At 34.5% G+C, this 27,558-nt stretch overlaps 1 protein-coding gene and 1 pseudogene across 1 annotated transcript; one reads left to right on the top strand and one right to left on the bottom strand.

Moving 5' to 3' along the window:
• Positions 1–21,843: 21,843 nt before the first annotated feature.
• Positions 21,844–22,502, bottom strand: LOC107637083 (uncharacterized; annotated as a pseudogene).
• A 635-nt stretch (positions 22,503–23,137) lies between these two features.
• Positions 23,138–27,558, top strand: LOC107634979 (acetyl-coenzyme A carboxylase carboxyl transferase subunit alpha, chloroplastic). The gene is made up of 11 exons (XM_016338322.3): positions 23,138–23,423; positions 23,506–23,941; positions 24,051–24,125; positions 24,637–24,744; positions 24,847–25,007; positions 25,222–25,336; positions 25,443–25,597; positions 25,691–25,742; positions 25,827–25,895; positions 25,992–26,069; positions 26,437–27,558. The coding sequence occupies exons 2-11, from the start codon at positions 23,549–23,551 to the stop codon at positions 27,427–27,429; spliced, it is 2,199 nt and encodes a 732-aa protein (XP_016193808.1). The 5' UTR covers positions 23,138–23,423; positions 23,506–23,548; the 3' UTR covers positions 27,430–27,558.

Below are 27,558 nucleotides of genomic sequence, written 5' to 3'. Positions count from 1 at the left end.
ATTTATGCATCAATTACTGACTCATGTAAACCCTAGTAGCTAGTTTATTATAAATAGGACCTTTTACTATTGTATTGGGCATCTTTGGATTACCTTATGATCCTTTGATCACGTTTTAGGGGGCTGACCATCTCGGCCATGCCTGGACTTTCACTTATGTATTTTCAACGGTAGAGTTTCTACACTCCATAGATTAAGGTGTGGAGCTCTGCTGTTCCTCAAAGATTAATGCAAAGTACTTCTGTTTTCTATTCAATTCTTCTTATTTCGCTTCTAAGATATCCATTCGCACCCAAGAACGTGATAAAGGTGATGATTATGTGTGACGCTCATCATCCTTCTCCCTTATGAACGCGTGCCTGACAAACACTTCCGTTCTACATGAAATAAGCTAGAATGAATGTCTCTTAGATCTCCTAACCAGAATCTTCGTGGCGTAAGCTAGAATGATGGCGGCATTCAAGAGAATCCGGAAGGTCTAAACCTTGTCTGTGGTATTCCAAGTAGGATTCAATGATTGAATGACTGTGACGAGCTCCGAACTCGCGATTGCAGGGCGTTAGTGACAGACGCAAAAGGATAGTAAATCCTATTCCGGCATGATCGAGAACCGACAGATGAATAGCCGTGCCGTGACAGGGTGCGTGAGCATATTATTCACTGAGAGGATAAGATGAAGCCATTGACAAGGGTGATGCCTCCAGACGATTAGTCGTGCCGTGACAGGGCATTGGATCATTTTCCCGTGAGATGACCGAAAGTAGCCATTGACAGTGGTGATGTATCACATAAAGCCAGCCATGGAAAGGAATGAGACTGATTGGATGAAGATAGCAGGAAAGCAGAGGTTCAGAGGAACGAAAAGCATCTCCATTCGCTTATCTGAAATTCCTACCAATGAATTACATAAGTACCTCTATCCCTATTCTATTATTTATTATTCGAAAACATCATTATCAATTTATATCTGCCTGACTGAGATTTGCAAGGTGACCATAGCTTGCTTCATACCAACAATCTCCGTGGGATTCGACCCTTACTCACGTAAGGTATTACTTGGACGACCCAGTGCACTTGCTGGTTAGTTGTATCGAAGTTGTGACAAATTATGAATGTGTAATCACGATTACGCGTACCAAGTTGCTCACGTGCCAGGAATAGTTTGAGCCTGGACATCACAATTTCGTGCACCACTCGTGCTCTTATGTTTCAATCTAATTTACCATCATCTTTTTGGTCTTATGCTGTTAGACATGTTGTTTATTTACTTAATAGAGTTCCATCATCCGCAATTAATTTAAAAACACCATTTGAGATTTTATTCAATCATCCACCAAATTATCATGACATTAAAGTTTTTAGATGTTTATGTTTTGTTTCTACCCAAATGGCAAACAGATCAAAATTTGATCCAAGAGCCAAAAAGGCTGTATTTATTGGCTTTCAATCTGGTTTTAAAGGGTATATTGTTTATGTTTTAGAAGATAAAAGAATTGAGATTTCTAGAAACGTGATTTTTTATGAAAAGATCTTGCCCTTAGTCACAAAAAATGTCCAATTTCAGACACTTAGCCCAACATTGCCAAACACACCTTCTCAAAAACAAGATTCAGTTAGTCTTCCAGTTGAACCCTCACCTATACCCATTGACCAAACTCCACCTAGTTCTTTATTTTCTCCAACAACCTCTCCTTCTTCTTCACTATCGTTTCCTAACCAAGTTGAACCCATGACCACCGAATCACTTTCAACACTAGACACCATCCACCATCACCTTCTCATCCCCCGTCACCTTCTTCACCACCTGAGCAACCCCATCCTCGTCATTCCAACCGGCCTCACCGACCTCCAGCATATCTCTCTGATTACTTGTGTAATTCCTCTCTCATCTCTACAAATCAATCTCCCTCAAAGTGCAAGTATCCTTTGTCTTCAGTCATGTCTTTTTCTTCTCTTTCATCTTCACATAAAAAGTTTCTTTTATCTCTACATTCTGACATTGAGCCAAAGTCTTTTAAGGACGCCAATCAACACTCTAATTGGCGTAGTGCTATGAAAGATGAGTTGGATGCTCTTGAGCTGAACAAAACTTGGCGTCTTGTTGATTGCCCTGCAGGGGTTAAGCCGGTTGGCTGTAAATGGGTCTATCGCATCAAACGTAAGCCTGATGGTTCAGTTGATCGATATAAAGCACGCCTTGTGGCTAAAGGATTCACTCAAACTGAAGGTGTTGATTTCTTGAAAACTTTCTCCCCTGTTGTCAAGCCTGCCACTATCAGATTAGTTTTGGCATTGGCCTCTATGAAGCATTGGCCTATACATCAGTTGGATGTCAATAATGCTTTCTTACATGGGGATCTTTCTGAGGATGTTTATATGACTCTGCCACCCGGATTTATATCTCTTCAACCGAATCAATGCTGTAAGCTACTAAAGTCACTGTATGGTTTACGACAATCTAGTCGTATGTGGTATGAGAAACTTTCTCATCTTTTGCTATCTCATGGATATTAGCAGATCTCATCTGATTATAGTTTATTTGTCAAATTCATTGGTGATCAAATTTCTATCCTTTTAGTCTATGTTGACGACATTGTTCTCACTGGTAATTCCATTTCTGAACTTGTTGCCATTAAGTCTATTTTGCACCAACACTTCCGAATTAAAGACTTGGGCCCATTAAAATATTTTTTGGGTATTGAAGTTGCTCAATCAGAGAAGGAAATTTGCTTATCTCAGAGAAAATATTGTCTTGATCTTTTGGAGGATTCTGGTTTATTAGGTGCTAAACCTGCCTCTGTTCCAATGGATAGTACCACAAGACTATATCAAGACAAAAGTCCCCTGCTATCCGACCCTTTTGTATATCGTCGTTTGGTTGGCCGTCTTATCTATCTCACCACTACTCGACTGGACATCATGTATGCCACTCAACAATTAAGTCAATTCATGGCATCTCCTACTGAATCTCATCTTCAAGCTGCCAAGCATGTGTTACGATATTTGAAAACTAGTCCCGGCAAAGGACTTTTCTTTCCAAGGGAATCAGAAATTCAGCTTCTCGGCTTTAGTGACTCTGATTGGGCCGGATGTCCTGACACTCGGCGATCTTTAACAGGTTATTGTTTCTTCTTAGGCAGTTCTTTAGTCTCTTGGAAGACCAAGAAACAAACCACCGTTGCCCGCTCTTCCACGGAAGCAGAATATCGTGCACTTACCAACACAACTTGTGAACTTCAATGGATACTAAATGTGTTACAATTTTTACACATCTCTCCTATCCGCCCACCAGTTTTATATTGTGATAATCAGAGTGCTCTTCATATTGCTACTAACCCGGTTTTTTATGAACGGACCAAATATTTAGAGGTTGATTGTCACTTGGTTCGACAAAAAGCTCAAGCTGGAGTGATAAAACTTCTCCCAATTCCCTCTTCTAGGCAACTAGCTGACATCTTCACCAAGCCTTTGTCTCCTCAACCCTTCCATCTTAATGTAAATAAGTTTAGTGTTCTTGACATCTTTCATCCTCCAGCTTGCGGGGGCGTATTAAACCACTCTTTCACCTTAGCCTATGACAATAATAAAGACGTCTCACGGTCCACAAATTCAGCCCAACAGAATACACAAATTAAATTATAATTTAGTCTTTATCTTATCTTATAATTATCTTTATCTTTATCTTTATCTTTATCTTTATCTACTTTTATCTTTCATAGGCCAATACTCTATATATACTTAGTTTTACCTTCATAATTTAAAATTCATTCAATCAACAATCAATAAAATTTCATCTTTTCTTTTTCACAATTCTTTTATTTTCCCATTCTTTCACAATTTTATTAGTTATTACCATTAGTTACAGTGAGTTATCATGAACGATCAACTTCTGCGGAATGCATTCCACTGAGTTGAAAGTGACAAGTTAAAATTATATAATTGTGAATCAAACTTATAAGTAACAGATGAGGCTGCAAAAATATACTTAGACTATAAGTATTTGAAATTAGATTTAACTTGGTTAACCAAACAAAGTCCAGGTTGAGCAAACAGACATCTTATATAGTTATATTTCAGAAAATAACATTTTTTAACAGAATATTTTGGAAAACAGTAATTATGACTTTAAGGTAAAAATACAACAAGATATGGTTCCTTTTCCAATCGTATGATTTTACTTGTATATTGAATATTAAAACACAACTTCCATAAATTTTTTCAGAACATTAAATGAATCACTTGCTCTCTAAATTATTTTCCTTTGTTCCTTTGTTTACTTGCATTACATCACTTTGAACAGAATCCAAAATCATTGCAAGCCTGCTCAATGAAGTTTCCATTATCCCAATTCTGTGTTCAAGTTTCTTCACTTAACTGATCTGCAAGAGCAAATAATGGAATTGAGCTGTAGAAGCAAAACTCATACTTTCATGAAGTGCCCTTACTTTTAGGATCTGCAGAATTCTATTTAGGCAAGAAATTGGATGAAGACATCAACTTAGGTTGTTGACCATCTTCCTGTGAGTATGTGAGACGGGGTAAGCAATAATTTCTCCTGGTAGATTTTTTATGTTTTTGAGAAAATGCTCTCTAGTAGGACTAAATAGTACAACAACATAAGATTAAAACTATGCAATGTAAACGTTCTTGTTTTAAAAATCAATTAAAGGCAATAAATAAAACAAACAAACAATCTTGTTTTACTTAAAAACGTCTAGTATTAGATAGTGGTGTTAAACCAGTGTTTCTACCAACCAGAATAATTAACATGGTTCTATACTTATAGCACGTTTCAAAAAACTAAACAAGATAAAACAAATATTATGAAAGGATTTCATAAACAAATGTTAGTTTTAGAAAATAAAATTATAAATTTATATTTCAGTATCATCTTAATTACCTTTATTGATTGTCCAAATATAATATTAATAAAAAGAAAATATTGCATCCATAAATTAAGTATATTCTAAACTCAATGCTAAACCAGCTTCATTGAATCTAAATAAGAGAACAATACAAGAAAATATACCTAATAGAAACCACCGATGGGGAGAGCAGCTTTTTTAGCCACTTCTGATTATGTATGGTTGCGTCGTAGAAGGCAGTAAAAAAATGACCATTATGCCGCCGATGTAAGCTAAACGTCGGTTTGGATTTCATAAAATAATTCCGTTGCAAGTATAGTTCTAAACCAACAAATAATCCGAATCAAAGTTTAATTTTGTTTGTCACAAGTGCAAATCAATAAAAAAATACCGAGAGTATTAGATCTCAGGTTGTTCTCCCTAGGAATTGCAATCAAGTACTCATCATTGGCTATGGGAATTGTGGTTTTAGATCACCATTGACAAGAAAATTAAAGGACAAGAAAGTAAATAAGCATGCAAAGAATTAAACTCAAAGCAATTAATTAAGGAAAAGAAAATTCAAATGCTAAAAAGAACCTCTTGGCAAGGGGTTGAGATTCAAGATTTTCTATTCTAGTCGTTGACCACAATCATGGCAATTATAAAGAATTAATCCTATTTAGTCAATCCTAACATCGAGGATAAGTCAAATAGGCATAATTGATCTCAATCTAGAAATTCTAGTCAACTCGCTAATTAACTTAGTGAAAGACTAGCATTAGTGGAAACCAAATCAACTAACAACCCTAAGTCCTCAATCCCAAGCCAAGAGTGCAAAATCTACACTAAAATTAGAAGAAATATTTTATCGAACACTTAAAAGGCATAAAAGTAAAATATGATCAATTACAAAAATTAATAGAAACTATAACTAACCAATGCATGAAATCATTACCAACAAGTTAAACAAACATATAAAACTCAAAACATCAATTTTATTAATGAAAAAAATTCAAGATTCAAAGGTTCAATATTCATAAACTAAGAAAACAAAACAAGCTAAATAACACAAAATTCTAAGAGAATTAAGATGTAAGAATATAAATTCAAGTATCAACACTATTATTAAACAAAACTAAAACTTAAAACTAATGAGAAAATAAACTAAAACCTAAGGAATTCTAAAGAGAAGTTGGAGCTTCTCTCTCTAGAATCCTTCTAAAACCTAAGAAAAAAAATGTAAAATGTAAATGTATATGTGTGTCTTTCTCCTCCCCTCTTTGGCACTCAAAATACATCAGAATATATGTGAGGGAGAGAGAAAGAAAAGGAAGGCTAAGAAAAGGAAGGCTAAGAGTTATTATAGGAAAGTTTTATTTCTATCCGTTGAAATTATAGCATATAACCACTATATAAACGTTTGTAGAATTTCAATTCAATCATCATCAACAATAACAACTACATTCACATCTTCTTTTCATATTATTATTATTATTTTATTTTATTTCCTTTTCTCTTTAGTAATTATATAGCGAGTGCATTATTGTGAGTAGTGTTCAATTTCATATTACTTTGTAGCTATTAGAAGTCAAAATTCCGCTGCAGACTCAACAATTGGTATCAAGAGCCAACGTTATATTATTCATTATTTAAGTGGTAAAATTCAATTTTGAATATAATGGCTTCTACTAGTAGTAATGTCAAAGTAGGAAAATATGAAATCGAGAAGTTCAATTGGAAAAATGATTTTTCCTATTAGAGGATGCAGATGAAAAATCTGCTTATATCACAAATTACACAAGGCACTGGCAGGAAAAGAGAAAAAGCCAGAGGAAATGAAAGATGAGGATTGGGAAGAATTAGATCTTGAGGTGCAGGCTGCAATAATCTTATGCCTTGAGAGGGATGTTGCTTTTTTGGTAAATGAAGAAGCAACTGCAGTAGGCGTTTGGTTAAAGTTAGAAAGTAACTTCATGACGAAGACTCTAACTAACAGGATCTACTTAAAATCCAAATTGTATACATGCAAGATGGAGAAAGGCACCTCAATCCAAGAATATATCAATAAGTTTGACAGGATCATATCAAACTTAAAGGATATAGATGTCAAGGTTGATGATGAAGATCAGACACTCATATTGTTACTTTCATTACCAAAGTCCTATGAAAATCTGGTGCAGACATTGATGCTGGTGGGTGACACTCTGACCATGGATGAGACGAGTGCATCACTTTTAGCGAATGATCTACATAAGGTTGCTACAAGTGTAATGTCATCTTCAAATGGAAGAGAGTATAATGATCAAGCACAAGGATTGTTCGCGGCTAGAGGAAGGACTAATGAAAGAGGAAAAGATAATAAGCGTGGAAAGTCTAGGCCAAAATCTAGACCTCACGCGGAGAGAACATGCTTTAAATGTGGTGAGGCTGGACATTTCAAAGCAAATTGTCCAAATAAGAAGATAACTTTCAAGAAACAGAACAACGACAACCCAAAAGAAAAGCAAGAAGCAAGCTGCGTCTCAAATGATGAGGAAGATTGTTACTCTGTGACAGAACAATCTTATGAAATCTTCGATAAGTGAATTCTTAATTCAGGAGCCTCTCACCATATGTATCCAAATAGGAAGTGGTTTACTACCTATGAAAGCATAAATGGTGGCACAGTTTTAATGGGCAATGATCATGCTTGTAAAACTGTGGGGTTGGGTACTGTAAGAATCAAGATGCATGATGGTGTCGTAAGAACCTTAAAGGATGTGAGACATATTCCAGACTTGCGGAAAAATCTAATCTCCATAGGTTTGTTGGAGAAAAATGGTTGCAAAATAGTTGCGGAAAATGGGGTACTGAAAGTTGTTCGTGGTTCTTTGGTAGTGATGAAAGGAGTTCGTCACGGTAATTTTTATTCTCTTTTGGGGACAACAGTTATAGGTGAGTTAGCAGTTGGAATCGGTGGAAGTAGAGATCAAACAGATTGCACGAGAATATGGCACATGCGGCTTGGACATATGTCAGAGAAAGGTCTATCATTACTTTGTAGACAAGGTTTGCTGAAGAATATGAAGAAACCACAAATGGAATTTTGTGAGCATTGTGTGTATGGAAAGGCACATAGGGTGAAGTTTTCTACAAGCAAGCACAAAAGCAGAGATTTGTTAGACTACGTGCATACTGATGTTTGGGGACCGGCTAAAGTTACTTCCAAGGGTGGTTCCAGGTATTTTGTTACTTTTGTTGATGATTATTCCAGGTATATTTGGATTTACTTCCTCAAACATAAGAATGAGGTATTCGACACTTTTAAGCGGTGGAGAGCAATGGTTGAAAATCGAACGGGTAGGAAGTTGAAAACTCTACGATCAGATAATGGCACAGAGTACACAGATGGAGCTTTCAAGGAGTTCTGTGATCGAGAAGACATTGCAAGACACTGGACAGTTAGAGAAACACCACAACAGAATGGAGTCGCCGAACGAATAAATCGTACGCTACTTGAGAAGGCAAGGTGTATGCACTCTAATTCCGGGTTAGGCAGAGAATGGTGGGCAGAATCGGTTGCTACAGCTTGCTACATAGTGAATCGATCCCCACATTCTTCTCTAGATGGAGACACACCTTATAAGGTGTGGTCAGGTGAACATGCAGATTACGAGAAACTCAGAGTCTTTGGATGCACAGCCTATTATCATGTCAAAGATAATAAGCTTGATGATAGAGCTAAGAAGGCAATCTTTTTGGGGTATCCAAGATGGGTTCAAGGCTATCGCCTTTGGAGTGTAAATGATTCTAAGTTTGTAATTAGCAGGGATGTTACCTTTGATGAACGATCTATGGTAGCTTTGTCTAAAGATGTGGTGCCAGATGATGGTGATGTTGGAAAAATTTCAAATACTCAAGTAGTGGAGATAGAGTCTAAATACCAACAAATAGACTCTAATAATGTTCAGGTGGAGCATCCTAATGCTACTCGAGATGACGCAGAGGATGAACTTGATCATGAGGAAATTCAGCGAGAAAATGCACATGCATTACAACAGCAGCAGCAGGATTCTTTGGCATCTACTAGGCCAAAGAGGAATTATAAATTTGTTCAGAAGTTCAGGTCAGACAAGCCTTTGAGACATTATGGGCAGCTAAACTTGGTAGATTATGCACTCTCAGTGGAGGATGATGAGCCGGTCACCTTCAAACATGCTATCAAAGACAAAGTTAGAGAGAGTTGGTTGGTCGCTATGGAGGAAGAGATGCAATCTCTTCATAAGAACAAGACATGGGATGTGGTCCCATTGTCCGTGGGAAAGACTGCAATTGGTTGTAAGTGGGTGTATAAAAGAAAAGAAGATCCTACTAAGTCAGATGGTACAAGATTCAAAGCTAGGTTAGTAGCAAAGGAATTTGCACAGAAAGAAGGTGTTGATTACAATGAGATATTTTCTCCAGTGGTGAAACACACTTCCATACGGGTGCTTTTAAGTGTTGTCGCTCATGGTGATCTTGAGTTAGAACAACTAGACGTGAAGACTGCGTTCTTGCAAGGTGACTTAGAGGAAGAAATCTACATGTATCAACCTGAGAGTTTCAAGGTTGAGGGTAAAGAAAGTCATGTATGTCGCTTGAGAAAATCGCTATATGGATTGAAACAATCTCCTCGGCAATGGTATAAGCGATTTGACTCCTTTATGTTGAAACAAGGTTTTTCCAGAAGTAATTATGATTGTTGTGTATACATTCGTACGCTTCCTGGAGGTGATTATATCTATCTTTTATTGTATGTGGATGACATGCTTATTGCCTCTAAGAGCAAGGTAGAGATAGATATGTTAAAAGTTCAACATGGTAAAGAATTTGAAACAAAAGACTTGGGTGCTGCACGAAAAATATTAGGCATGAAAATTAAAAGAGAGTGATCAAGCCAAAAATTGTTCTTGAGCCAAAGAGGATACATTGAGCGCGTCATTGAAAGATTTGAAATAAAAAATGCTAAATCGGTGGTAACGCCGTTGGCTCCACATTTTAGGCTCTCTGGTAAACAATCTCCCACAACAGCAGAAGATAAGTCTTACATGGAAAATGTACCTTATGCTAGTGCAGTCGGTAGCCTAATGTATGCTATGGTATGTATACGCCCAGATATTTCACAGGCAGTAAGTGTTGTTAGTAGGTTCATGGCAAACCCGGGTAAGGCACACTGGGAAGCAGTCAAGTGGATATTAAGATACTTGAAGGGCACCATTGACACAGGTTTATGCTTTAGTGGAAAATCATGTCAAATCAGCGGCTTTGTTGATTCTGATTATGGTGGTGATCTAGATAGAAGACGTTCTACGACTGGTTATGTATATAAAATACAAGGTGCTCCAGTTAGTTGGCGATCGATGTTACAAGCTACAGTGGCACTATCTACTACAGAAGCTGAGTACATGGCAGTAGCAGAAGGGGTGAAAGAAGCATTGTGGCTAAGAGGTCTTCTAGATGATTTGGGGTTGAAGCAAGATTGCGTGGATCTGAATTGTGATAGTCAAAGTGCAATTCATTTGGCTAAAAATCAGGTTCATCATGCTCGTACCAAGCATATTGATGTTAGATATCACTTCGTGCGTGATGTTATGGAGAAAGGTGACATTTCTCTTGTAAATGTACACACGGATGAAAATCTCGCTGACATGTTGACTAAAGTGGTGTCAGGAAGCAAGTTCCAACACTGTTTGAAATTGCTCAATATTGTTCCATGTTAGGCAGTCATTGTCAAATGATGCAACTGAATACGAATACCATTCTTTGATCGTCCAAAATTTGCGTAGATTTCAAATTGTGAACGAGGTGGAGAATTGTGAGGGAGAGAGAAAGAAAAGAAAGGCTAAGAAAAGGAAGGCTAAGAGTTATTATAGGAAAGTTTTATTTCTATCCGTTGAAATTATAGCATATAACCACTATATAAACGTTTGTAGAATTTCAATTCAATCATCATCAACAATAACAACTACATTCACATCTTCTTTTCATATTATTATTATTATTATTTTATTTTATTTCCTTTTCTCTTTAGTAATTATATAGCGAGTGCATTATTGTGAGTAGTGTTCAATTTCATATTACTTTGTAGCTATTAGAAGTCAAAATTCCGCTGCAGACTCAACAATATAGCAATTGGGGGCCTTTTGGAAGCTTAAAACGAAGATGCACGTGTTTCATTAAACCAAGTACGTGGAGGATTTTAGCGCACACGAAATTGGCTCGCTCAAGTGGGAATTTAGCTTACGCAAGATTTAGTAGCTCAGGCGAGAGACTCGCCCACGCAACAAATGTCGCCTACGTGAGACTTCAGCAAACTCCAATCCAAATTGCATCCCGAACTCGCTTCTTCGCTCCATTCTTTTTTATCCTTTGAATCCAATGAAGCACCTTAACCTTAAAATACTTAAACAAAATTGATCACGATATCGAATAGTATAAAAAAAGAATTAAAAACCAATGATTAAGAGCATACAGAGCATAATTTTCACTCATGAGTTCATTGGAAGCAATAAATGAAAAACTCCATGAATTAAACCAAAATTGTATAATTTGGTTGATAAAATCCATACTTTTCAATACAATTTATAACAATAAAATGGAGTTTATCAGCTACTCACAGCGGCCGCCACTGCACCTACCACGAAGGTGAGCAAGTTTCCACCTCTAAACATGTTGTTCCATGGCAGGTTAGTATTGCACTATAATATGCATACATCATACATATATACATCTTGCTGGCCAATTCAGTTATTCCAAATAAAAATTTTTTAGGGGTGGTTCTAAAAATAGGTTAATATATTTGTCCTGATAGATTAATTAGCTTTTATATCAGTATTAAAGATATTTTCAAATAGATAACATAAATGATACAAATTAAGGATATTTACTTGTTCTAATTAATATATAAGTTATACAATTAACAAATATATTCTGACCTTCGAAACCCCAATTGCAAGATTGAGAGATAAACCTGAAAAGTTTCAACATGAAAAATGCTTGAGTATGTGAGACGGGATACGCAAGAATTCCTGTTGGCAAATTTCTGATGTTCTTGAGAACATCCTCTCTGGTAGGACTAAAATAGTACAATAACATAAGATCAAAACATTTTTGTTTAAAAAATTAATTAAAGGCAATAAAAAAACAAACAAACAAACTTGTTTTACTTAAAAACGTCTAGTATCAGGATAGTGGTGTTAAGCCAGTGTTTCTACCAACCAGAACAATTAACAAGATTTTATACCTATAGCACGTTTTAAAAAGCTAAGTAGGGTATAACAAATGCTATGAAAGAATTTCATAAACAAATGTTAGTTTTAGAAACTGAGATTATAAGTTTATATTTTAGTATCATCTTAATTACTTTTATTGATTGTCCAAATATAATATTAATATAAAAAAATATTACATCCATAAATTAAGTATATTCTAAACTCAATCATAAACCAACTTCATTGAATCCAAATAAGAGAATAACACAAGAAAATACACCTAATGAAAACTACCGATGGGGAGAGCAGCTTTTTTAGTCGCTTTTGATTGCGTATGGTTGCATCGTAGAAGACAGCAAAAAAAATGGCCGTTCAGCCGCTCACAGCAGCTGCCACTGCACCTACCACGAAGGTGGATAGGTTTCCACCTCCAAACACGTTGTTCCATGGCAGGTTTGGTGTTGCCAATGTAATCTGCATACATCATACATACATACATTTTGTTGGCTAATTAAGTTATTCCAAATAAAATTTTTTTAGGGGTGGTTCTGAAAATAGTTTAATATATTTGTCCTGATAGATTAATTAGCTTTTATATTAGTATTCAAGATATTTTCAAATAGATAATATAAATGACACAAAATGAGGATATTTACTTGTTCTAATTAATATATGAGTTATACATTTAATAAATATATTCTGACTTTCGAAATCCCAATTGCAAGATTGAGAGGTAACCCTGAAAATTTTCAACACGAAAAATGCTTGAGTATGTGAGACGTAGTAAGCAAGAATTTCTCGTGACAGTTTTTTGATGTTCTTGAGAACATCCTCTCTAGTAGGACTAAAATAGTATAATAACATAAGATCAAAACTATGCAATGTAAATTTTTTTGTTTAAAAAATAAATTAAAGGCAATAAATAAAACAAACAAACAATCTTGTTTTACTTAAAAACGTCTAGTATCAGGATAGTAGTGTTAAGCCAGAATTTCTACCAATAAGAACAATTAACATAGTTTTATACCTATAGCATGTTTTCAAAAAGCAAAGCAGGGTAAAATAAATGTTGTGAAAGGATTTCATAAATAAATGTTAGTTTTAGAAAGTGAGATTATAAGTTTATATTTTAGTATCATCTTAATTACCTTTATTGATTGTCCAAGTTTAATATTAATATAAAGAAAATATTGCATCCATAAATTAAGTATATTCTAAACTCAATCCTAAACCAACTTCATTGAATCCAAATAAGAGAACAACACAAGAAAATATACCTAATGAAAACCACCGATGGGGAGAGTAGCTTTTTTAGCCGCTTCTGCGTATGATTGCATCATAGAAGGCAGCAAAAAAATGGCTATTCAGCCGCTCACGGCGGCCGCCACTGCACCTATCAAGAAGGCGGGAAGATTTTCGCCTCTAAACACGTTTTTCAATGACAAGCTTAGTTTTGCCACTATAATCTGCATACATCATACATACATACATCTTGTTGGCTAATTCAGTTATTTAAAATAAAAATTTTTTAGGGGTGATTTTGGAAATAGTTTAGTATATTTGTCCTAATAGATTAATTAGCTTTTATATCAGTATCAAAGATATTTTGAAATAGATAACATAAATGACACAAAGTAAGGATTTTTAATTGCTCTAATTAATATATGAGTTATATATTTAAAAAATATATTCTAACTTTCGAAACCTCAATTGCAAGATTGAGAGGTAACCCTGAAAATTTCCAACACGAAAAATGCATGAGTATGTGAGACGTAATAAGTAAGAATTTCTCCTGACAGTTTTATGATGTTCTTGAGAATATCCTCTCTAGTAGGACTAAAATAATATAATAACATAAGATCAAAACTATGCAATATAAACATTCTTATTTAAAAAATTAATTAAAGACAATAAATAAAATAAACAAACAATCTTTTTTTACTTAAAAACGTCTAATATCAGGATAGTGGTGCTAAGCCAGAGTTTCTATTAGCCAGAAAAATTAACATGATTTTATACATATAACACGTTTCAAAAAGCTAATCAGAGTAAAATAAATGCTGTTAAAGGATTTTATAAATAAATGTTTATTTTAGAAAGTGAGATTATAAGTTTATATTTTGGTATCATCTTAATAATCTTTATTAATGGTCTAAATATAATATTACTATAAAAAGAATATTACATCCATAAATTAAGTATATTTTAAACTCAATCCTAAACCAGTTTCATTTAATCCAAATAAGAAAACAACACAAGAAAATACACCTAATGAAAATCATCGATGGGGAGAACTGCTTTTTTAGCCGCTTCTGATTGCGTATGGTTGTGTCATAATAGGCAGCCGCTACTGTACCAACCAGGAAGGTGGGCAAATTTTTACATACAAACACGTTTCATGGCAGGCTTAGTGTTCCCACTATAATCTGCATACACTAATTACATACATATATCTTGTTGGCTAATTCAATTAATCCAAATAATTTTTTTGTGGTTCTGAAAATAGTTTAGTATATTTTTTCTGATAGATTAATTAGATTTAATACCGATATTGAATATATTATCAAATAGATAACATAAATGACATAAAGTAAGGATATTTACTTGCTCTAATTAATATATAAGTTAAATATTTAATAAATATATTTCTGACGAAACCCCAATTGCAAGATTGAGGGGTAAACCTAAAAACTTCTAACATGAAAAATGCTTTAGTATGTGAGACAGGGTAAGAAAGAATTTCTCCTAGCAAATTTCTGATGTTCTTGAGAACATCCTCTCTGGTAGGACTAAAATAGTATAATAACATAAGATCAAAACTATGCAATGTAAACATTCTTGTTTAAAAAATAAATTAAAGGCAATAAATAAAATAAACAAACAATCTTGTTTTACTTAAAAATGTCTAGTATCAGGATAGTGATAAGACACCGAGCTCCGTAATCGTCCAAGTTAGCGTAATACACCGAGCTCCGTACCAGTAGCCTATGGTATATAATGGTATTGCAACAGAGTAAAGCTTTCCATGCTCCTCACCATACACCTCGCTCCCCATCCAATCAGAGATGTACCAGAAGAACCTGAACAAGGCCACCCAGTTGAATGCCACAACCGCCATCAGCCGTAACATCGGTTTCTTTAGCCCCTTCGTGGTCCGAAATATTTTCGGAAGCATTTAACCACTGCCCATCTATCATCTTCCTCTTCTCTCTCACGTGACTCCTCCTTAGATAATGTCGGCTTGTCCTGGACATATGATAGAGCCACAGCCATCAAACGGTAGAAGAAGGATCAAGAAAATTGATAAGGTTTTCACATTTACGCGTGGCATGCTTTTGTCATAAATGACAACATATCATCGAATCTCCAAAAGAAGACGGCGAAGTAACATAGTTCATTTTCCACTGCTATGAAATGAGAAGTACATGTATGCCGGTCTAATCGTCCGTTGGTCTCTCCTGGTGTTACCTAAATTATTTATCAATAATAAGTTTACCATTGTAATTATTATTTTAGTGAGAGTACATAAAGAGTACATAGTATATAAGGTGCAATAACTCAACAAATATTTTTTAAGAGAATTTTTCATTCTCTTAAAAAAAAATTTTCTAATAACTGCATGTAACGTACGGTAAAGTAACGTCACATTAAAAAAATAAGGAAAAACCTTTATGGTTCGTGATGTTTTGTGCTGTCGTCTTCCCACAAATCTTATTCGTCAGCTTGATGGATGGTAACATAATTTGGTAATGCTGTTCGAATAACTCGTGAATAGCATAGTTTTTGAAATTCAACAATTTTAGGCTTGTTATACGCTCCAAAAGGAAGGTTAATATTTGTTGATTTATTACAACATCCCCTTAGAAATTTTTTTTTAAGAGAATGCAAAAATCTCCTTAGAAAATATTTGTTGAGTTATTACACCTTATATACCATGTACTCTTTATGTACTTTCACTAAAAAATAATTACAATGATTTTGTTTGAAGAATATTGATCTGAGTAGTCTTTTTCTCCACAGTGATATATTCTAGAGAATGCTGAATGTCTATTTTCTTCAAATACCTATGGTGAAAATGAATTGGCAATATAATGACAAACTAGAATTGGAACTAGCCCATTTCTATATATCAGCCAATAGACCGTGTTTAGGAATTGAATTCTCTTAGGAACATTCCAAAAGAGAATTTGATTCATCCCCCACCTTATTGTTAAGGGGATAATTGTCCCTTGTCTATATTTTATTTGGAGAAAATCCAGTTGACAATAGTATAGTTTTTGAATTTCAACAATTTTAGGCTTGTTACCCGCTCCAAAAGGAAGGTTAATATTTGTTGAGTTATTACAACATCTCCTTAGAAATTTTTTTTGTAAAGAGAATACAAAAATTTCCTTAGAAAATATTTGTTGAGTTATTACACCTTATATACTATGTACTCTTTATGTACTCTCACTCAAAAAATAATTACAATGGTTTTGTTTAAAGAATATTGATTTGAATAGTCTTCTTCTCCATAGTGGTATACTCTAGATAATGCTGGATGTCTATTTTCTTCACATACCATGGTGGAAATGAATTGGCAATATAATGACAACCTAGATTTGGGACTCGCTCATTTCTATATATCAGCCAATAAACCGTGTCCAGGAATTGAATTCTCTTGGGGACACTCCAAAAGAGAATTCAATTCATCCTCTACCTCATTGTTAAGGGGGTAATTGTCCTTAGATAATAACATAGTTTTTGAATTTCAACAATTTTAGTTGTTACCCACTCTAAAAGGAAGGTTAATATTTGTTGAGTTATTACAACATCCCCTTAGAAAATATTTTTTTAAAGAGAATGCAAAAATTTTTTTAGAAAATATTTGTTGACACCTTATATACTATGTACTCTTTATGTACTCTCACTAAAAAAATAATTACAATGGTAAACCTATTATTGATAAAGAAATAATCTAGGTAACAGCTAGCAAGGTCATCAAGGAAGTCTTTGTAGCGAGCATCTATCATGTTAATCGAAATCTCCAACATCCATAATCTGATCCCAAAAATAGCTAAGGCGCGTGGTCGAATTTTTTCGGAGAGGTTGTCCCCAAAGGCGTGGCCGATGTCTGCGGTGAAACCAATTGTCAAAAAAGCTATGGTGACGACAACGGCACCCGCAAAGATGAAAGGACAGTGCCGCCCGAGTTTACAGATTTCTCGGTTGCTGTAATAATTGAGGATAGGATGGAGAACAGAGCTACAAACGGCGTCGATGAGCCACACCAAAGAGGCCCATCTATCCAGTACTCCGAGGATCACGTAGCCTGTATTAGCCATGTTATCTGGATAGCGTTGACAAGGTGGATCCCGGCGGCCATAGTGCCCAGTGTTTAGGGGTGGTTATGAAAATAGTTTAGTATATTTGTCCTATAGATTAGTTAGTCTTTATATCAGTATAAAAAATATTTTCAAATAGATAAAATAAATTACACAAAGTAAGGAATAAGGGTATTTACTTGCTCTAATTAATATATAAGTTATACATTTAATGAATATATTCTGACCTTCGAAACTTCAATTGCAAGATTGAGAGGTAACCCTGAAAATTTTTAGGGTTAAGTATGATTTTGGTTCCCAACGTAGGGGTTGAAAATTTATTTCGTCCCTCGCCTTTTTTTCGCTCCAAAATGGTCCCCAAAGTTTCAGTTTGTTTTAAAATCGTCATTTTTACCAATTATATTTTTTTATTACCAAATTATCCTTTATTAAAAAAATTATAAAATAAAATAAATATAAAATAAATAAAAAAAAAAGAAAAAAAGAAAGAAAGGGGGATACAGAAGCGGGGTGGGAGAGGGGGGGAGGGGGGCCGAGAAAGGTGTGGGGGAGGGGGGAGGGTGGAGGGTGGAGAGAAGAGGGACGCCATGCCGCCGCACTGCCGCCCGCCGACCCCACCGCCGCACCGCTGACCTTTCTTCTTCTTCTTCTTCTTCTTCTTCTTCTTCTTCTTCTTCTTCTTCTTCTTCTTCTTCTTCCCCACCGCCGCACCGCCGCCCGCTGTTCGCCTCTTCTTCTTCTTCTTCTTCTTGCTGATTCTGGATTCTTGATGATGATGATGATTTTCTGATTCTGAGTAATATTGTTGTTTGATTTTTCTGGATTTTCTGAATTCTGGGTTTTGATGAGGATGACGATGATGATATTGATTTTCTGATGTTTTGGTTTTTCTGATGTTAATTTTTCTGGATTTTCTGATGTTTTGGTGTGATGGATGTTGGTGATGGAGTGGCAGTGGATGGGGGGTGGTGGTGGTTGTTCTGATTCTGAGTTCTGGTGGTGGTGGTGGTGGTGGTGGTGGTGGTTGTTCTGATTCTGAGTTCTGATAATGGTGGTGGTGGTGGTGGTAGTGGTAGTGGTGGTGGTAGTGGTAGGTGGTAGGTGGTGGTGGTTGTGGTGGTGCTGGTGGTTTGCATAATTTTGGGGAAGAAGGGAGAATTTTGGGGAAGAATGGATAGGGGCATTTTGGTCCGAAAGACGGTTTTAAAACAAACTGAAACTTTGGGGACCATTTTAGAGCAAAAAAAAAGGCGAGGGACGAAAAAAATTTTCAGCCCCTACGTTAGGGACCAAAATCATACTTAATCCAAATTTTTAACATGAAAAATGCTTTAGTATGTGAGATGGGGTAAGCAAGAATTCTTTCTGGAATATTTTTGATGTTCTTGAGAAAATCCTCTCTGGTAGGACTAAAATATTACAATAACATAATATAAAACTATGCAATGTAAATATTCTTGTTAAAAAAATAAATTAAAAGTAATAATAAAATAAACAAATAATCTTATTTTACTTAAAAACTTCTAGTATCAGGATAGTGGTGCTAAGCCACTGTTTCTACTAACCAGAACAATTAACATGATTTTATACTTATAGCACATTTCAAAAAGTTAAGTAGGATAAAACAAATGCTATGAAAGGATTTCATAAACAAATGTTAGTTTTAGAAAGACAGATTATAAATTTATATTTCAGTATCATCTTAATTAACTTTATTGATTGTCCAAATATTATATTAATATAAATAAAATGGTGATTTCTTCGATACCCAATTAATTTGAGGGTATTACATACTTTTTTTACATGTTCCAATTAATTGGTGATAAGTGTATTCGTTAATTTCAATCAGCAAATGAATTTTTAATTTTTTATAAATAAAAAATAATAAATTTAATACATGTATTAAATACTTTATATATACATATCTTAATACAGTGTACATACAGTTAACTATAAAAAATAATTGATCGTTCTTAAGGAAAATTTGTTATGTTGGCAACTTTGAATGGAAGAACAGTAAAAAAAAAAGATCGATTATTTTGGGTTCCAACAATAAAATCGGCGACTTTGAATCGAAGAACAGTAAAAAGAACGATGGATTGTTCTGGGTTACAGCAACAAGATCGACGACTTTTGAAGATTAGAAGGAGGAAAAAGAAGGTATATCTTGAGAGCGAAGGAGAGGGAAGAAGACGAAAACAAATTTTTTTCTGTGAATATAGAAAAGAGAAGAAGACGAATTTAGATGAAAATGATTAGGGTTCTATGTTCTTTCCTCTTTCTCCAGCAGCATATACAACGGTCCAATTCTAATTCTTTTTCTTTTTTTTTTTAAATAATTTATTTAAAGTTTACCACATATAGTTGTTTGATTTAACCAGAGTTAAATGTATGTACATTTTATTAAGATATATATATATATATATATATAAAGTATTTAATACATGTATTAAATTCATTATTTTTTATTTTTAAAAATTAAAAATTCATTTGTTTATTGAAATTAATGAATACACTTGTCACCAATTAAGTATATTCTAAACTCTATTCTAAATCAACTTCATTGAATCCAAATAAGAGAATAACACAAGAAATTACATCTAATGGAAACCACCGATAGAGAGAGCAGAAGGCAGCGAAAAATGGCTATTCCACTGCTCACGGCGGCCGCCACTGCACATACCAGAAGGCAGGAAGGTTTCCACCTCCAAACACGTTGTTTCTTGGCAAGCTTAGTGTTGCCAATAGGAGACTCGAACCCGCAACCTCTTAAATGAGTATGGGGAGACTATGCCATTTGAACTATAACTCATTGGTACAAAATAAAGATATTTACTTGCTCTAATTAATATATAAGTTATACATTTAATAAATATATTCTGACCTTCGAAACTCCAATTGCAAGATTGAGAGGTATCCTTGAAAATTTCCAACATAAAAAATGCTTGAGTTTGTGAGACGTAGTAAGCAAGATTTCTTCCTGGAAGTTTTCTGATGTTCTTGAGAACATCTTCTCAAGTAGGACTAAAATAATACAATAACATAATATCAAAACTATGCAATGTAAACATTCTTGTTTATAAACTTAATTAAAGACAATAGATAAAATAAACAAACAATCTTGTTTTACTTAAAAATGTCTAATGTCAGGATAGTGGTGTTAAGCCAAAATTTCTACTAGCCAAAAGAATTAACATAGTTTTATACCTATAACACGTTTCAAAAAAAGCTAATCAAGGTAAAACAAATGATATGAAAGAATTTTATAAACAAATGTTAGTTTGAGAAATTGAAATTATAAGTTTATAGTTTAGTATCATCTTAATTACCTTTATTAATTATCTAAATATAATATTAAGGTAAAAAAATATTGTATCTATAAATTAAGTATATTTTAAACTAAATTTTAAACAAGATTTATTGAATTCAAATAAGAGAATACAAGAAAATACACCTAATAAAAACCACCGATAGGGAGAATAGTTGTTTTAGCCGCTTCTAATTGCAAATGGTTGTGTCATAAAAAACAGCCAAAAAATGGCTATGTCCGTTTACGAAAGAAGAGAAGGTATCAGAATATAAAAGAAGAAAAATTAGGATTGAGAGTGGTGGAAAGAGAGAAAAAGTGGTAACTAGTAACAAAGATTATTTCAAAATGCCTAGAAATAAGACTCTTAGAAATAAGAATCTAGTAGGTTGGCTCTGAACATGCCTGAAAAAACAAGTATGATCCCCCTTTCTTGTTCTCTTAAAAAGAAAGTATAGGTTGGCTCCGATCATGCCTGGAAAAACAGGTACGATCCCTCTTTTAAAAAAGTTTCAATTTTTGCCAATTGTGAATTTTAGAAAAAAAAATTTAAGTTTTTGTGTTTGCAAAAAATGAAAATTACTTTGCAAAAAATGAAAATTATCAAACTTTGATAATTAAACTGACATATTGAAACTCATATTAATAATTAACTAATAGTAAAAAAATAATGAATTTTGATAATTCTATAATATTTTTAAAGAGGTAAATATCAAATCGGTATTCGAAAGATTCTGACGCTGACAAAATTGTATTTGATCTTTGTTATTGACAAAATATTTTTCGAAAGATTTTAAAATTTGACGAAAACGAACAACTGTTAATTGAGTTACCTGGAGTTAAAATTTAAAGGTGACATGTCAGTTAACAATTATAATAATTACAAAATTTACTCAATTTTAATTTTTATAATTTTAAAAACACCCCAATTTCAATTTTTTAAAAACCCTAATCCTTTTTCTTCTGAAACTCTCATCTCTTCCCCTTCCTCATCATCATCCACCAATTTTCTTTTCCAATTAAATCCTCTTCATTTTCATTGGTTGCTGCCTTTACCTTCTTCCTTCCTCTTACTCTTCTAACCAAAGATGCTTCTCTAATACTCAATTCTTTCTTCTCAAGACTCAATCCCTTTTTCATTTCTCATTTTTTTTCTCATATGCCATTAGCTCTTCCAAAAGCTTCTCCACTTCGTAGCTCTTCTTCTTTTCTTGATGTTGTTGATCACCACTTGATCCACCTGCCACCTCCGATGACAAACCAGAACCAGACTCATACTCAGAATTATCATCAACACAACTCACAAATGGATCTGCATTGATGGCACCACCAACACCAATAGTTCCTCCATGATTCAGATCGTAACCAAACTCTAAGTTGAGGTTCAGAGTGTTACCTGGTTGTTCATGTTGTTGTTGTTGTTGGTATCACCATATTGATACAAAGGAGGATGATTACTCAATCTTCAAATGGGAGGAGGAAGAATGTTTGGAATAATGTTACGAGATTGTTGAATGGAGTGCTCGTCATCCTCGTTGGGAAAGTTCACTTTAGCTTTCTTTCCGGAAATTTTATGAGCTTCTCTGTCATAGGCCATGGCAGCTTCTTTGGTGGTGTTGAAGGTTCCAAGCCAAATGCAAACACCTTTCCTTGGATCGCGAATCTCCGCCGTCCATTTTCCCTCTTCTCACACCTTCCCAATCGCAAACTGAATCATCATCTTAAGAACACAGGATCTTCCATGTGATACCTCTACAGCAGATCTCACATCTTCTGCCGCTATCACCACCACCATCACCACAATTATAACTAGAGCCTTGTTAATCACTACCTGATTCCCAAAAATGGCATCATTGAGAGGAAAAAGAAGAAGAAAAAAGGAGATTACGGTTTTAGAAAATGATGATGATTTAGAAAAAGAGATAAGAGTTTTAGGGGAAAAAAAAGAGGATTAGAGTTTTTAAAAAATTGAAATTGGGGTGTTTTTAAAATTATAAAAATTAAAAGTGAGTAAATTTTGTAATTATTATAATTATTAACTGATACGTCACCTTTAAACATTAATTTTAGGTAATTCAATTGGTAGTTGGTCGCTTTTGTCAAATTTTAAAATTTTTTGGAGATCATTTTGTCAATAACAAAAATCAAGTACCATTTTATCAGCGTCAGAATTTTTCGGATTCTGATTTGATATTTCCTCAATTTTTAAAAGAGAAATGAGATGAAAATAAAATTTGAGAAATGAAAAAAAGCACATGTGCATGATAGTGGGACCCTTTGTTGAGTGATGGGTGTGATCAGTTATCCATATTTGTGATGATGTGTACACTATCCTCAATTGTAAGGATTTACTTGTAATTTTAGCATTTCACAACACGTGTAACGCACTCTCCAATCACAACCTTTTTCTTCTCCCTAACCATCCAACTTAGTTGGAAACACCACCATCTATCAGAAATTCAGAATCCACACACAGTTTCTTTTATCCTAACACAATTCATCAGTGATCAATTAATATCATCTCTTCTTGAATCTCTCTCATAACTCACAACCCTTCAAATTTTCCAAGGTATTCACGTGCTTAGAGCTTTAGACAAATAATGGAAGTTGGCCTATAATTGTATTCTAAACACACTTCATATTTTCTTGTTTTGCTACTGAGAAGGCTTGAGGAGAAAAAAATAGTATAAAGGAAGTAATTTGTGTAATGGAAAAGGTAATCTGCATTCCTCTTTTTTTTTCTAATTTTTTCCTTTTTAATCTCTTTCTCACTTTCATTTTTCTTCTTTCAATGTTAGTTTGCATGTGCCTGTATATGAACAAGAAACTGAGCTATTGAAGATGAATACCATGTCACTCACAAGAGGGAATTATTATATGGATGGAAGATTGATTATTGAAGAACATGGAATTGAGTCAGCAAATCAATGTGTTGGAAAAGATTTTCTTGGAGGCTCAAGGGCAATTTGCATTTGGCCAAAATATTTAACTAGTTCAAGGAATAATACTAATACTAATCCTAATAACAATGGTAAGTGGCAAAGGTTCAATGTAGCTGCAAAGATTAGAAAGGGAAAGAAGCATGATTATCCATGGCCTGATAAGATGGATCCAAATATCAGTAGTGGATACTTGACTTACCTTTCTCACTTTAAGCCTCTGGCTGAGAAACCTAAACCTGTCACACTTGATTTTGAGAAACCACTTGTTGATCTAGAGAAAAAGATTATAGAGGTAATAATTAAGGAAAGAAGATCTCATTTTTAGTAGAGCAATATAATTTGATGAATTATTTGTATCATGCAGGTTTACGCTTAAAAACTTTGTCGAATATTCATGACAGGTACGTAGTATGGCAGATGACACCGGCTTAGACTTCAGCAATCAAATTGAGGCTCTGGAGAGCAAATATCAACAGGTAAATGGAAACATGTTTTGTTATGTTGTTAGATTATTAGATATTTGCATGAGATGTCTTAGGGTTTAATGATGACTTTGGTACCTTCTTGTATTTCTTCAGCTTCAATTGATTTCAATTTAAAATTGAATGTTATGAGGAATGCAGTAACTGAAACCAACATCAAAAGTATCATGGACTTATGATATATGCAATAAAAAACATTACCTTATTCAGCAGAGTATTTAGCTTTCTTTGTCAAATTTCATTGATATGGGTAATTTAGTTAAATTTACTGAAGACAGACCTAGCATAGATCTTGGTGCTGCAAACTATGCAGCTCATACTATACTAGGGACAAAACCAATGGCCAAATTTCATCGGTATATCTGTCGATAAATAACTTATCGGCAGAATATCTTTCTGTAAGTTCCTTGTTTGTTAGTAGTGAAACTTCTAACACAAGGAATTTCATATATTGACACAACTTCAAGATTGTCCTAATTCCAAATTTCTTTTAAGTTGAAAACAGGCTTTGAAAGATCTATACACACACTTAACACCATTCCAACGGTTGATGATTGCGCGACATCCAAATAGGCCAACAGTTCTTGATCATATACTTAACATCACAGAGAAGGTATATCAGAGGCTTGTTTGGTTTCTGTTTTCAATTTCTTTTCTTACTTTTATAGAAAATTTCCCACTTAATATTTTCTATGTTAATTTTGGAACCTTTTAGTGGGTAGAGCTTCATGGCGATCGAGCAGGCTATGATGATCCAGCTATTGTGACTGGTTTAGGGACTATGGATGGTAAAAGTTACATGTTCATAGGCCATCAGAAAGGTAGGAACACAAAGGAAAATATTACTCGAAACTTTGCAATGCCAACTCCTCATGGGTATGCTTCATCTTTCAATTGATTACACTCTACACCAAATAGTTATAAAAATAAAACTAAGAATTTAAACAATGATGTTTTATGAAAATTTAAGTCATTCTATGACCTCCTCCAAGATTAGTGGATATATCGCTTAATCACGGGAAGTTCAGTGTAATATATCCTCTTTGTTTTGAAGATTAATCAGCCTTCACGATTGTTGTTTTCGAAACAGTTACCGGAAAGCTTTGCGCATGATGAAATATGCAGATCACCATAAATTCCCTATAATTACATTTGTGGACACTCCTGGTGCCTATGCTGATCTAAAGTCTGAGGAACTTGGTCAAGTGTGTGTGTGCACATTCATTTTCTTTTCCATTAACCTTGGGAATTGGACTATTAGTACATAGTTTAATTTACTTCACATTGATTAATGTACATATGCTTGTGCAGGGTGAAGCAATAGCCCATAATTTGAGGACAATGTTTGGTCTCAAGGTACCTATACTAACAGTTGTAACCGGCGAAGGTGGTTCAGGTGGGGCACTTGCCATTGCTTGTGCCAATAAATTGTTCATGCTTGAGAATTCTGCCTTTTATGTAGCAAGGTAATTATATTAATTTCCCCTTCTTTTTGAAAAAAAAAATCACATATATATTGAATATTTTCTATTGTTTGTTGATGAACTTCTATCATCTAGCCCTGAAGCTTGTGCTGCAATATTGTGGAAGTCTTCCAAAGCTGCTCCTAAGGTAATCAATTTAAATCAGTTCTGATTTTTGGCTTACTTTGAACATTTGAGCAATTTTGTAGTGACTTTAGTTAGTTTTGTATAGGCTGCTGAAAAGCTAAGAATTACAGCTCAAGAACATTATAGACTTGGAATTGCTGATGGTGTTATTCCTGTAAGCAAATTGAAAATCCCTGCTAGAGATTTTGTCTCATGACCTTCTTTGTGTTTTGAGTTTTGAAATGATGTTAGTACTATGATCTTCATATAGGAACCATTAGGTGGTGCACATGTTGATCCTACTTGGACTTCTCAGCAAATTAAGCTTACACTCACTCAGGCCATGGAGGTAATTAATAAAACTAATCTCATCTTTGTGAACATGTGATTGCATTTTCTTCTAAATCAAGAAATCATAAAGAAAATTTGTGGAATTAAGGTTGTGCATGGAAACTGTCTCAAAACAAGATATACAGAAAAATGTGCAAATTTTGTCATAGGACAAAGACATGTTTGTTTTCGAATTATTCATTTTCTCTAAATAGATTTGTGTCTCATGGTATCTCTATATTTCTGTCTCGAGACAGTTACCAAAGAAGGGCTAATGCCTAAGCTATGACTCTTTGTATTTGCTCATTTGATCTAGTGGAAAAGATTTGGTTGTTTTTGTTGTTCTTATCTACCAATTATGCAAACATTGAAATCTTTTACAATAGGAGCTGACCAAAATGAATGAAGAAGAGTTGTTTCGCCATAGACATCTCAAGTTCCGGTCGATTGGAGGATTCCAAGAAGGCATACCTGTGGAGCCAGAGAGGAAGAGAAACATGAAGCCGTCCGATGTAAACTCGTCCACTCTTACTGATATCGAGTCAGAGCTCCAAACTCTGAGAAAGCAAATTTTAGAATCAAAGGGACCAACTGATCCTATCACGAATGAATCGATTCAGAAGCTTGTAAAAGAAGTAGATGAGGAGATCACCAAAGCAATCATTTCAATGGGGCTAGCAGAGAAAGTTCAATCAGTAAGAATGGAGTTATCTAAGAACTCAAACCAACCTCTTAGTACTAACATGGAGGAAAAAGTGGACAGAATCATGGAAGAGATAAATATGAAGATGGCGCAGCCGGGAGCATATCTAGGACTAAAACAGAAGCTTAAGAAGCTAGACACTATAAATAGTTTCATAGAGATGAAAGTAAAACAAGAGAAACTAAGAAACGAGCTCAACGAGAAACTCTCGGCCGATACCAAGGCGAAGATTGCAAGCCTGATGGATGCTCAGGAAAGGATGCCGGATCATGAATTGGTAGAGAAAGCAATGGAAGTTCAGAGAGAGTTGGAAGAGGTTTTGAAGTCAGCTAACTTGGAAATTGTTGGAGTGATGAAGAAGAATGTTGAAACTCCACCAGCAGATATAAAACAGAAGATTGTAGAGTTGAACAATGAGATCATTGGTGAAATTGATAGGGTGGTGAATGCAGAAGAAGGCCTTAAGGATCAAATTAAGGAACTGGAGAATATGATAGCACAAGGCTTGGATTCTAAGGATGTTGAGAAGATGGAAGCCGGCATAAAAGAGCGAATCCTCGCTGCTTTGGATGCTGCTGGAGTGAAGGAAAAGATTGAGAGAATGAAGGAGGAGGTAGAATCTTTGTCCATGGCAGGTTTTGAGGACAAGATTGGTGAGGAAAATGGTAGATGCTAAAGCAAGAATTGAATCATGATCATGTGTTTTTATGTCTAAATTATCATCTTAGTCAATATTGTAGAAATGAAGGGGTTAAATAACATCTTGTGATCTTGAGTTGCACATATATATACACCTGTTTATGCA

The sequence above is a fragment of the Arachis ipaensis genome, chromosome B4 (genome assembly GCF_059453495.1).
Source record: "Arachis ipaensis isolate K30076 ecotype BB chromosome B4, ASM5945349v1, whole genome shotgun sequence".
NCBI lineage: Eukaryota > Viridiplantae > Streptophyta > Magnoliopsida > Fabales > Fabaceae > Arachis > Arachis ipaensis.
The sequence above is the reverse complement of the archived record's forward strand: the minus strand, read 5'-3'. Positions and strand labels throughout refer to the sequence as shown.

Bases quoted from the DNA above. Each gene is read 5' to 3' on its own strand.
- LOC107634979 (XM_016338322.3), top strand. From the start codon at position 23,549: ATGAATACCATGTCACTCACAAGAGGGAATTATTATATGGATGGAAGA. The intron at 25,008-25,221 runs GTATGCTTCATC...TTTTCGAAACAG, and splicing joins GCAATGCCAACTCCTCATGG to TTACCGGAAAGCTTTGCGCA. The intron at 26,070-26,436 runs GTAATTAATAAA...CTTTTACAATAG, and splicing joins CACTCACTCAGGCCATGGAG to GAGCTGACCAAAATGAATGA.